The sequence below is a fragment of the Alternaria postmessia genome, assembly GCF_024291825.1.
Source record: "Alternaria postmessia strain BMP 2775 chromosome Unknown scaffold_58, whole genome shotgun sequence".
NCBI classification, from domain to species: domain Eukaryota; kingdom Fungi; phylum Ascomycota; class Dothideomycetes; order Pleosporales; family Pleosporaceae; genus Alternaria; species Alternaria postmessia.
In genome coordinates this window covers 43820-55473 of record NW_026260131.1, presented here as the reverse complement: position 1 = coordinate 55473, position 11654 = coordinate 43820, and the positions used below count along the sequence as shown (strand labels likewise).

Sequence of the window (11654 nt, the reverse complement as noted above, 5' to 3'; positions counted from 1 at the left end):
GCTTCCCAACGTTTCGAACGATCGCCAAGGCGAAACTCTCCTGCTGTCAGTCTGGCCTCTGCAGAAGGTGTCCTCCTCATTATATTCTCATCCTCTGCCGTCCGGGTTAGAGGGCGACATGTGCTCGCTTTAGCAGTCGCACGTCCATCCTCCTAACAGTTTGTCCTTGATCTGCGGGACAGCCTTGGGTTTAGCAGCGTGGCGCTTCCCCACACTCCAAGGACCCGGTGCCTTCTTGCCGATCCTAGGCTTGTGTGATTACATGCGACGACTGATGCCATAGCGGATCGTGTTCGTGTTCGATATCTTCGAGAAGAAAGACTAGGGATAGACTGGTTCAAGAGTTTGGCGCTTGGTTTGCGACATTTGAGGTATGTCTCCGCCGCACGGCCGATCTGTGACGGGCGTGCCCGCGCGGACATGGTGTCGCAGTGCTTGATGCTTACAGTCTGTGCTAGTTATCTTCCAAATCCGTTTATTTGAATAGAGTCATTGTGGGATAGAACCTACCAGGTAAGTGGCCTTTCTCTCAGCGTCTCGCGCCACCCGAATGCTGTCGTCGCCCTCGTTGGCCGCCGTATCAGGTTTGCGGCCTACATCAGGCTCTGCAATATAGTGTACCTGCGTGTAATGCGATGAGACTGACGATTTCGAGTAGGGTATACCGTTCTTCTCCCGATAGATCTGCTTTGAGCATCGAGCTCCGCGTCGCGTAATTCTTCTAGACAAAGTCCTGTTAACTAGGTAAGCAGAGTCACTTTCCTTCTTGTCCTTACTGCAGCTGTCCCCGTCGTCTGCTGTCTTTGTGAACGCACTGCTGGTGGGTGGGTGATGTTGTGGAGAATGTCGAGATGTGTTCCGGCGTTGGCGGAGTTGAGGTTGTGGGGAAGTAGGCCAACGCCAGCGACATCACGCACAGCAATGCACACCATTCTGAATATGTATGAGCGCTGCATCTGCCTCACAAGAGCTTCTGTATAGTATCTCGAGGGGCAGAGCTGCGTGCATCGAATTCTTGATGGGTGCCCAGGTGGTGTGTGTGTGTGGGTGGGGAGGCAGCAGATGAGTCCTCCTGAGCTTCAGCACTCGGACAGCAGCATGTGTTCATTCCTACGTCTCTACAAAGAGTACTACTGGGAGCAAATGAAGCTTTCTGGTTTCTTCTTTCTGTCATCTATCTACCCATATTCCCCCTATTCCCAGTGTTCCTTGCTAAGACGACGATGGCGGACAGTAATCTCTAAAGCCATCTGTGCACGGCGCTCCTGCCTTCAGCATCACCGACAGTTCTTTCCTCCAGTGTCTCAAGGCGGTAATAGAACCAGCTGACCGTCCGCTCTCAGTTCTGACTGATAAAACCCCGCCTCCGGCACCATTTCCTGCTTCCTCCACTCACCATCTTTGCCATCATCTCTCCCTACAAACCTCATTCCGCTCTTCATCTACTTCTGCTCGCCTCTGAACGTCATTCGACATCAGGGAGCGCGTTTGAAGCGTCATAAAGCGTAATTGCCAGCCTTCGCTTCAGCTATCGCCCCTCAGAAGGTGCCACGTCAAACTGCCTTGAGAAGCAGCTGTGAGTAGACCAACGGCAGTATACACGCCTGGAATTTGATCCGCTTCACATCTCCAATATCTACCGTCAAGGTATGTATCTCCGTCCTATCATGTCCTTCTTCCTGTGCATGCCTGGCGAACATCATGTTTGCATAGTGGGTATATGCCCCGCTCATTCACCAACTCTACCGCCTATCTTTGCCGTTTGCCTTTACCTCTGCCTTTACCTGCCTCACCCTTAATACCCCGCCCCTTACCGCCTCTTCTAAAGATGTCATCGCTAACACGTGGCACGTTCCGCTTCACAGGTGAAGGAGACTTATAGACACACTGCCAGCCTAGACGTTACATTTTCTTGCACACCTAGTCACAAGAAGAAGCATCTACACTGTGCATCACATACATCTCCAGTGTGCAGGTAGTGTGCATCAAGACACTCCCCTATTCATCGACCATCTCCATTTCTTCTAGACTTCAAGGTTCGTCTGCCAATTGTTCTGATGTCTTCAAGGACGTTGCTAATGTATCTGAGGAAGACCATTCATCATGAGTTCCAACACATACAAGGGCGGTCTGTCTGTTGGCGGCTCGGCTCTCGACAAGTCGAAGTTGCAACTGCGTCGTCCAACCCCTGATAGCGATGTCTTGGCGTCCAGCGACGATGACCGAGAGCACGTGGCAGTGCCCGTTCGACATGCACCTGGTACATACCCCCTTGCAGTTCGTCGTCCTTCCTCTGGTTGGCTGCAGGATATACAGCCAAACCGGAAGTTCTCGCTCCCTTCTGTGTCGTTTGCCGGCTCGCAGCCAACCACGCCGTCTCTCGAGCTTCCCCAACAGTCACGGCCCAGCACTTCATCATTCCCCTGGAATACCCCGAGCTTCAGCGGCTTAGTCAACAACCGTTCGAAGAACGAGATTGCTCCTTCCCCCACCTCTGCTTTTCCCCCCACCGACAACAAGCCCATTCCCTCTCCCACAACCATTGAAGGCGACGACGGCAACGGCATTGGTTTTCTGCTTAACCAGCAAGCACCAAATCCCTTCCGCAAGGCCGTCCGATCCCAATCCTATAGCATAGGACAAGGTGACATCGAGCACAGTCCTGTCAGCCGTTTCTCGCGCAATCCTAACACTAGTGCCAATCTTCGTCATCGCCCGTCCAAACCGAGCCTTCTTGGTGAGTCTGCTGTCGGCCTTTCGCAGCTGCGTGAAGACGAAGCCGACGAGATCGAGTCGTCCAACGGCTCAGAACACGGAGTCCGTCTGCCTGCCGGTTACTGGGAACGTGAACAGAAGCAAGCCTTACTCAAACAAGCCGCGATGGAGAACGCACGCGCTCGCAACCGGGCTACCTCTACTGGCTCTCCTGTCAAGCAGATGCAACAGCAACGCCGCCAGACTACTGCCGGTCTGCGCAACACCTCATACAACATCGCTGGGGAGTATGCCATCGAAGAGCTTGACGACGCTGAGCCTCCGATTAACCGACCTGCCCCGGGCCTTACTCGCCGCTTCAGTGAGCACGTCGGTGTTCTGACCCGCGATCACGAAGTCGAGATTGTCGACAGCCCTCAGAAGCCGCAGTGGACTACAGGCAACATCTCACCTGCTGAGATGGATCCCCTCGGCCGTCGCCACTCGTTCGCTCACTACGGCAGCTACAATTCTGCCATGCCTCTGTCGACCTTGAGCAACACCCAGGAAGAGGAAGAAGAGTACGTGTCGCCTCGCCAGACCCCGCTCAACAAGGACGACGAGCCCTTCGACGCGTCTGCCTACTTCACCGGCTACGGCCCTGCATCGCGCGCCATCAACTCCTCTGCCATCTCGGCAGCTCACCCAGACCCGGTCGTCCCCAACCCCGCCATGTCTGCCAACCCCTACGCCGTTCCTCCGAGAATTGGTAATCCCACCCGCCGCTTGTTCATTGTCACCTTCAAGTGCTCGCGTGCCGATATCTATTACCTTTACGATAACACCGGTCTCGAGATCCGCCGTGGAGACCTTGTCATTACTGAGGGCGACCGCGGATGCGATCTGGGTCAGATCACCCATGCCGACTTGACCATGGAGGAGGCTAAGAAGCTCAAGGCTGAGGCGAACGAGGAGCACTTCCGCTGGCTCGTCATGTTCTCACAGTACTCCCTGGCCGGCACTCAGAACGACTCTGGTATGTTGGGCGCGCTTGCGCGTGCTAATGGCTTTCCCAACCCCATGAGCCGTACTCCAGTGACTGCTTCAGGTGAGCCTGAGCCGTTCAAGCCCAAGATGATCAAGCGCCTTGCCCAGGCTCACGAGATCTCTGCGCTTCGTGAGAAGGAGGGTGGAGAGGCTAAAGCCAAGCGACTTGGAGCTCAGAAGGCTGCCGATCACAAGCTGCCTATGGAGATCCTCGACGCTGAGTATCAGGCGTAAGTCAATCACTTCCATGTTCTCATCAACCTCATACTAACACATCCAGTGATTATCACAAGTTGACTTACTTCTACTACGCTGAGTCGTATGTCAACTTCAACGAGCTCGTCACCGACCTGTTCAAGCAGTACAAGGTGCGCATCTGGATGTCGGCTGTCAATCCCGCATCCGTTATCAACCCTGCCGGCGGTGCTCAAATTCCACCCCCTTCGGCCATCGGACCTGGTGCCATCATCAAGAACAGCAATCAAAACGCCCCTCCCTCTGTTGGCCCAGGCTTTGGCAACAACACGCATCACACTGCGCAGCAGTACGGTAAGTTCACCTTCGCCTCCTGGCTGTAATATCGTGTCACTAACTGTTCATCAGGTCAAGGTCAAGCGCGCAACCATGGCAACTATGGCAACTACGATGATGGCTTCCATGCATTCTCTCACCAGATCCCTGCATACCCCACCCAGCCGTCCTACAACATGCAGCAGACATGGGCTCATGGACAGCAGATGGGTCGCCAGCAAATGTATCCGGGCTACTACCCCAACGTCACCGCAAGCGGCAGCCCCATGAACTATGGAGGCGGAGGATACTATCCACCATCGACCTACGCTTCGTCCTATGGAGGAGGCTATGGGACTGCTACAACCACCGCAGGATACGCTGCTTCCCGTAGCTACACATCCAATACTGGTCAGTCTTTCGGTGTCCAGCAGCCCTCTTCGTACACCTCTGGCGCGGGCTACGCCAATGCCTATGGCAACGCCTCATACACTTCAGGTGCTCCTGGCGGCTACTACGGCACATCAGGTGGACACGGTAATGGCAACCCTGGCGCCTACAACGGTGCCAACACTGCTACTTCTGGAGGTCGCCCTACCACTGGCACTGACCCTGCCCTGCTGAGTGGCATGCAGAACATGTCATTCGGTAACTAGGAGATCTTGGTGAACTCTAAGATGAGAGAGGTTTCGGGATTTTCTTTCGGTTTTTTTGATCATTGTGCGCTATTTTCTTTTCACTTCTTCATCATATCTCATGATTCCACGGTTGCTTGCTTTCACTTACCCAAAAAATTCCCCATGATGCGTGTAGTCTAGTCGGATATATGTCATATGGCGAAATCAGAATGCTTTGGCACCAATGTGTTTTTTCATGAGTGAATGTGTTGGTATCCGTCAGGCCTAGATATCAGTGTGATGTTACCGCTGGCAGAAACCCTAAGGATCTCCTGGCCTAGTTATCACAAATTTTCTAAAGGCTGGAAGTTTGTTAAAGGTCTCCAGGCTGTACCTGAACACTTATAGTCTGGTAGTTTGCGCATTCCCTGACAACCTCCTGGACTAATTTTCGATTTTCGTCTGAAGCTTGGAAATGGTGTGAAGACCTACAGGCGTCAACAGCTCCTTCCTCCCACCTCACTCATTTCAACCATGGCACGACGACGTGCCACATCTCCTGCGCCCGAAAGCCAACAGGTGCTCGCACGCAGTCGCGTTCTCGAGAAGCCAAAGAACAGTGGCGTAGATGTGCAACACTTCCGCGCAACGATAGTGGAGAACCAGAAGAAGCTTAACGGACTGATTGCAAAGCGGAAGCTCCAAGCGTAAGACAAAGCCTCGAATATTTACAGGAGCTACTATGTCTTTGGTTCGACTACTAACAGCTGTTATAGCAACAAGCAAGAGCAACGCCACCGCGATGAACTCGCAGCCACCATTCTCGAAGCCCTGCGAACCCCGAATCAAACCGTGAAAAATGAGACAGCAAACTTCAAAGGCACCCGCATCGCTGGAAACCCAGTCTACACCTCCGTCACCACCATTCTGACGGCGTCCTCAGGCCTCGTGAACGAATACCGAAGGCTAGACGACATGATTACGAAATTACGAAACGAGCAGCCTGCAACTCTGGCAGACACTTGGAAGCATGATGTCGAGGATACAGATCGGCAGCTCAGGAGGGGAGCTCGCGTTGCATTGAGAAATATGAAGAAGATGCTGGGTGCTGATGTAGAGGATGTTGTAATGGGTGAGACGGATGAAGATGGGGACGTGGAGATGGAGGGTGGAGAGGAGGTTGAGCTTAACTACGAGTTGAGGAAGAGTTTAAGGTATGCGGAGAGGGATGTTAAGAGGATGGTGAAGGGGTTGCCCGTGGGCGATGGATGTTAGGCATAGGTGACGCTGTGCTATAATGTTCGAGGTAGTATGTGGATGGGCAAAACGAATGCGCACTTCTCTCAGACACAGGTATTCGCATTAGGCCCAAGTGGCGTAGCATGTACAACAATAAGTACAGGCTCCGACTCAATGGCTCTCGTCCTCCTCTTCTCTTCGCTCGTAACTGAAGAACAATGTGTACACAATCTCAATTATCGTGTTCGCATCTTCTCAGGTCCGTGTCATGCTCTGCCGAGAGTCGCCCATACGATTTTGTGGGCGACTCATGTCGGTCTAGCGCGATGCCTCGTCAAGTTAGCGTGTAGCACAGGCCACCCGCCCACAGAACCGAAATCAATATCGAATCTTTTCGCAACCTCAAGCACGACAGCGTCGACAATCTACTAACCAACAGTCAAGATGGGTGCCCTCAAGTATGTCGAAGAACTTCAGAAGAAGAAGCAGTCGGACATGATGCGCTTCTTGATGCGCGTTCGCGTACGTATTCTACCACAATTGTGCTGGGACAGAGAACTCTGCTAACATTGCGACAGTGCTGGGAGGTATGAACATCCTGAGACTCAGTCTCAATTGATGTACTCGTTGAACATTGCTGAGAGTGCATCGATAGCTTCGCCAACTTAAGGTCATCCACCGCGCAAGCCGCCCCTCGCGCCCCGACAAGGCCCGCCGTCTCGGATACAAGGCCAAGCAGGGTTACGTTATCTACCGCATCCGCGTCCGCCGTGGAGGTCGCAAGAGGCAGGCTCCCAAGTAGGTGCTTCACAATCTGAGAGAAGGGAAGAATGCTAACATGTGGTTTCTAGGGGCGCCACCTACGGTACGCAGCACGCAGTCGATTTGATGTGGGGAACAAAAAACTGACAACTGAACAGGAAAGCCTACCAACCAGGGTATCAACCAGCTCAAGTACCAGCGCTCCCTCAAGTCCACCGCTGAGGAGCGTATCGGCCGTCGCTGCGCCAACCTCCGCGTCCTCAACTCCTACTGGATCAACCAGGACTCCACCTACAAGTACTACGAGGTCATCTGCGTCGACCCCCAGCACAAGGCCATCCGCCGCGACCCTCGCATCAACTGGATCGTCAAGCCCGTCCACAAGCACCGCGAGGCTCGTGGTCTCACCGCCACCGGCAAGAAGAGCCGTGGTCTCGGCCGTGGACACAAGTTCAACAACACCAGCGCTGGCCGAAGGAAGACCTGGAAGAGGCACAACACCCTCTCCCTCTGGCGCTACCGTTAAATGCATTGAGCATGTGGTGTGCTTGGTGCAACGTCTGGTCGATTGTTTTCAGCGTATGGGCTGGCGTGAATGGAATAGGGTATCCTGGGCTACATAGCATAGCTTCCGAGCGGCATAAAAGCTGTCAGGACTTTCAAAATCAATACCATGGATTCATGATCTTTACGAAGACAATACTTAAGCTCTGTATATTGATGAGGTGTTTGTATGCCGGATGTGAAGAGACTGTTCCGTAAAGAGACACGGCACTAAGCTCAAATCTGGCGAGTATGCCTTGGTTGGTTGTAGCCAAGAGAAGATACATGGACTTTCACATGGGTAGCTGACCGGTACCGGTAAGACAGCTGCACCATCGACGTCAGATGTGATGCCAAAGCAAGCTGTGTGCGCCCATATCTACTGTGACATTCAACGTGCATGCTAGAATAGAAGTGCGATATAAAGAGTCTTGGAGAGGCCAGAAGGTGATCAGCTAGGGTGTTGCTAGCAGGCTGTGGCAAGCGTTGCCTGGGATAAGGCCGACTGTAATCAGAACTAAGCGGCCCCTCTCGAGCCAAAACACAGCCCAACCCATAACACATGCAGCACCTGGACGCCAGCGCAACAAGCGGCCAAAGCTCCAATAGACGCAAAGGGTACACACACCTCTCTGCAACACTGACGACATGCGGCTGACGAGCTGAGTATCCAGACTTTTGCTGTCATCGTACTGTTGTTCCACTTCCGATACACAATGTCCCGACGTCCACGCGCGCGACCGAGCATCATCATCTGAGCAGCACTGCCCTGCGACCAAGCAAGGCAGTGAAAGGGCGACACCCACCAGGCTGTTTGACGACTACAGCTGCCTACAAGAGTAGGGCGGGCGCACTGTGCAAAAACCTGCTTGCCTCACCTCTCCAATCCCGCCGCAAACACCGCCGCCATGGTCATCAAAGCCGATCCCTCGCGAAACTACTATGCCGACCTAAAGGTCCCCGCCAACGCCAGCGAAAACGAGATCCGCAAGGCCTTCCGGACGTTGGCGCTGCAGTACCACCCAGACCGAAACCCTGGACGCGAAGCCGAGTTCGTCATTCGCTTCCAAGAAATCCAGGCCGCCCACGAGATACTGTGCGATGCACCTTCGCGAGCAAAGTACGACTCCGACAGAAGGAAACATCGCAATACCTCAGCTCCTGGTAACACACCGAACCAAACGAGAACGAGGCCACCGCCGCCCCCACGGAACGCATACTCTACTACCGCCCCTCAGGGAACCTACTATCGTGCTCCTCCTCCGAAACCTCAGCCTCAGCCTCAAGCACAGCGACCGCAACCACAACACCACAGCACATACAACAACGGTGCGGACAGATTCACCAACAGGAACTTCCGCCCGCCACCAACGGCGCAACGACCAGACGCAAAGGCAAGAGATGCCGAGGCTCGGGCCAATGTCTTTACAGCATGGCAGAAGATGAAGCAGCCGCGGGGCGAGGACCCTCGGCAACACAACCCAAGTGCTCAAAGTAGTTCGCAGAGCAACCCGCAGAACAATCCCAACGGCACTCCCTTCGGGCGCAGTCAGAGTACAAGAGTCCCTTCCTCCAAAACAGGATTTGACCCCTCAACACCAGGCGTCGATGAAGGCCAGGCACGGTCAGCGTATAGGAACTATGCCCGTCCGGCTCCAACACCACCCACGTCTACAACCCCTTCAAAAGACAGCCAAGCCGACGATGCCCCATTCTCCGAAGCAAACCGCGTTCGCACACCATACTACTCTCATGTAGCCGGCGAGCGCACTTCCATGTTTGAAGGAATCGGAAGGTCCTCTAGTGTGCGGAACTCACCAACTCATTCGAACAGAGCAAGCCATTCGACAGACGCTGGTGCATACTCAGACTCGGGTCGCAGAACACAGGGCAAGAAAGCCAACGCAAAGCCAAATCCTTTTGCCCACGGATATCCGGACTCTAGCGATGAAGATTCGGATTCAGATTCAGATATGATCAACAGCAGGAGCAAACACCGTGACCCGCCTCCTCCTCCACCGCCGCAGAACACAAGACCGCCTCCTCCAACCTGGGCAGAGAGCAATTTCGCGACCCCTGATCCAAAACGGCAGAGCAACGGCGCGGCGGGGAACATGCCCAACAGCTTCAAAAGCAGGAGTGAAGAAAGCATCAATATGAAGTTCTCGCCTTCGGACTGGCATGGCAAGTTCGAAGGCAGTGATAGTTACTTTGCTCCTAACATGCAAAAAGGTGCCAACGGGAAAGGCCGAGCCTCTCCAACCCGCGGTAGATCACAACGAAATGCAACGGATCGAAACCCGTTCAGCACACGGCCAATGCCGCCTCCAGTTTCGCCATTCGGGCAGCCGATACCTCCACCTCCTCCGGGGCCACCGCCTGGCATCAACTTCGCTCCGCCAAAGATGGCGCCCCACACTGCCAAGTTCAGTCCTCAAGACTGGCAAGAGACGTTCAAAGACCCGAACTGGGTATATACCGACGCGAAGGAGACATCGCCCCGTCGGCCATCAGAGGCTACAAAAAGGCCGAAGGCTGCACGAAAGGCATCTGTGCAACAGAATGGAGCTTCGAAGGCGCAGGAATCGACCGATGCGTCAAGGTCCAAGCACCAAGCCTTTGTTGAAGAGCCTGTCAACGGCGACGTAGATGCTATGGACATTGACTCCGGGCCACCATCAAACGCAAAGCCAGCTAAGAAAGGCACACGCACGGCGCCGTCGTCGCCGAAGCTGAACACATCGGGTGTAGGTGCCATGCCAAATGGCTCTGCTACCGCGCCTTCTTCCGCTTCTACCGCAAAACCGCCTGGTGGAGGACTGAACAGTCTCGGTCCAGACATGATAAATCCGGTTGTCCAGCCTCAAACTAACGGACTCTCTGGCATGGGCTCCCTTGTAGACGCAATCCCATTCCCATCCCAGGCTTCCAACTCACATCCCGTCAAAGCCAACGCTGCAAAGAACCTCAAGTATCCCGAAATACCTTATGCACCTGCCCCACCAGCCAAGGTAGATTTGGACTCTGCAAATTCCTATTTCGACCGCATGCGCACCTACGTCAAAGCATACCGAAACTACTGCAAGATCCTTACTGGTCACTTTGCCTCGCGAAGCAATGAGATGGAGGACCTAGACGATAACTTTATCCACAACCGTGGCGAGACAACGAGGAAACTTGGATTCGCAAGTTATCTGGCTAAGATGGAGGAAGACGAGAGTGTCATGGAGACATGGAAGCTTGCACAGGAACGCCACATTATTGCGCTGCAACAATGTGAGGATGTGCGGAACAAGACTATGAAGCTGTACCAGACCCTGCAGACCTGAGCTTTGTCATTTCAATTGCTTGGATCCAGTCTGCGGGTGTGCTGACATCGATTTAGCAAGAGCTTCTGTCAACGAGAAGACAGACGCCGCGACGTCGTTCAGAACATGGTCGAAGAGATGACGGGGTTTACGATCAAAGAGACGCGGTTTATGACTCCTGAGCATGCGGCATCTCCACGGAGGCGTACGTCTAGCTCTGTTCTCGGTATGAGGATCTCAAGTGCGCTGAGGACTTCCGCTTGTAGCAGCCCACCACCCAATTTGGATGGTGGTGATGATAGTATTGAGGTGTTGACAGCGAGAAGTGCGAAGAAGCCGAGGCCGTTGCTGGCAAGAAAGAAGAAGTATCATGTCCTTGTGTAGTAATGATGGCGTTTTCGGGCCGAGCATAAAATACCCACTTGAAGTCGTTGAATGTCTTCATGGTTGCGCAGGAGTATTCTTCTGGGGATCTTGGAATATAGATAACGCTTGTAATATGTATACTACTGAATGAAAGCTTTGGATACAGTCATCATCTGCGTACCATATTGCACGCCACGCCCTCCCGACAGTTTGCCATAGCCCGGGATCTCTAGGGCTGCATCTTGCGCGAACTTCCCGCGGTTGCAGCGCATGACGCCCGCACACCCGAGGCAGATTAGCACCAAAATGAACGCGCTTGTCCAGCGGAAGAATTGACGGCTAAACACCACGCCGAACTTTCATCATTCTCTTCATCCTTCGCGGACAAGACTGTACCGCCATTGAGCAACACTAAGTGGGATGACCCTCTTGGATTCAACTGCAAAGTGCTTGGCTGTAGGATAGCCGTCCCGCCGGGTAAATGTAGAGAGCCTGGTGCATCGTGGGGCTGAATACCCCTCCATACATAAGAACCCATGGGGAAGCCTACATATAATCATAGTACACT

General features: G+C 53.7%; 4 protein-coding genes across 4 annotated transcripts; all 4 read left to right on the top strand.

The window, feature by feature from the left end:
* Positions 1-2103: 2103 nt before the first annotated feature.
* J4E82_007898 (uncharacterized protein) lies at positions 2104-4907 on the top strand (the record flags this gene model as incomplete). The annotated part of the gene is made up of 3 exons (XM_051734139.1): positions 2104-3971; positions 4022-4290; positions 4345-4907. The coding sequence occupies 3 exons, from the start codon at positions 2104-2106 to the stop codon at positions 4905-4907; spliced, it is 2700 nt and encodes an 899-aa protein (XP_051586079.1).
* A 495-nt stretch (positions 4908-5402) lies between these two features.
* J4E82_007897 (uncharacterized protein) lies at positions 5403-6143 on the top strand (the record flags this gene model as incomplete). Its single annotated transcript, XM_051734138.1, has 2 exons — positions 5403-5575; positions 5645-6143. The coding sequence occupies 2 exons, from the start codon at positions 5403-5405 to the stop codon at positions 6141-6143; spliced, it is 672 nt and encodes a 223-aa protein (XP_051586078.1).
* Positions 6144-6551: 408 nt separating this feature from the next.
* RPL15 (60S ribosomal protein L15) lies at positions 6552-7395 on the top strand (the record flags this gene model as incomplete). The annotated part of the gene is made up of 4 exons (XM_051734137.1): positions 6552-6629; positions 6763-6905; positions 6959-6972; positions 7028-7395. 4 exons carry the CDS (start codon positions 6552-6554, stop codon positions 7393-7395), a joined length of 603 nt encoding a protein of 200 aa, XP_051586077.1.
* A 925-nt stretch (positions 7396-8320) lies between these two features.
* On the top strand, positions 8321-10741 carry J4E82_007895 (uncharacterized protein; the record flags this gene model as incomplete). The annotated part of the gene is made up of 1 exon (XM_051734136.1): positions 8321-10741. One exon carries the CDS (start codon positions 8321-8323, stop codon positions 10739-10741), a length of 2421 nt encoding a protein of 806 aa, XP_051586076.1.
* Between the last annotated feature and the right edge of the window lie 913 nt (positions 10742-11654).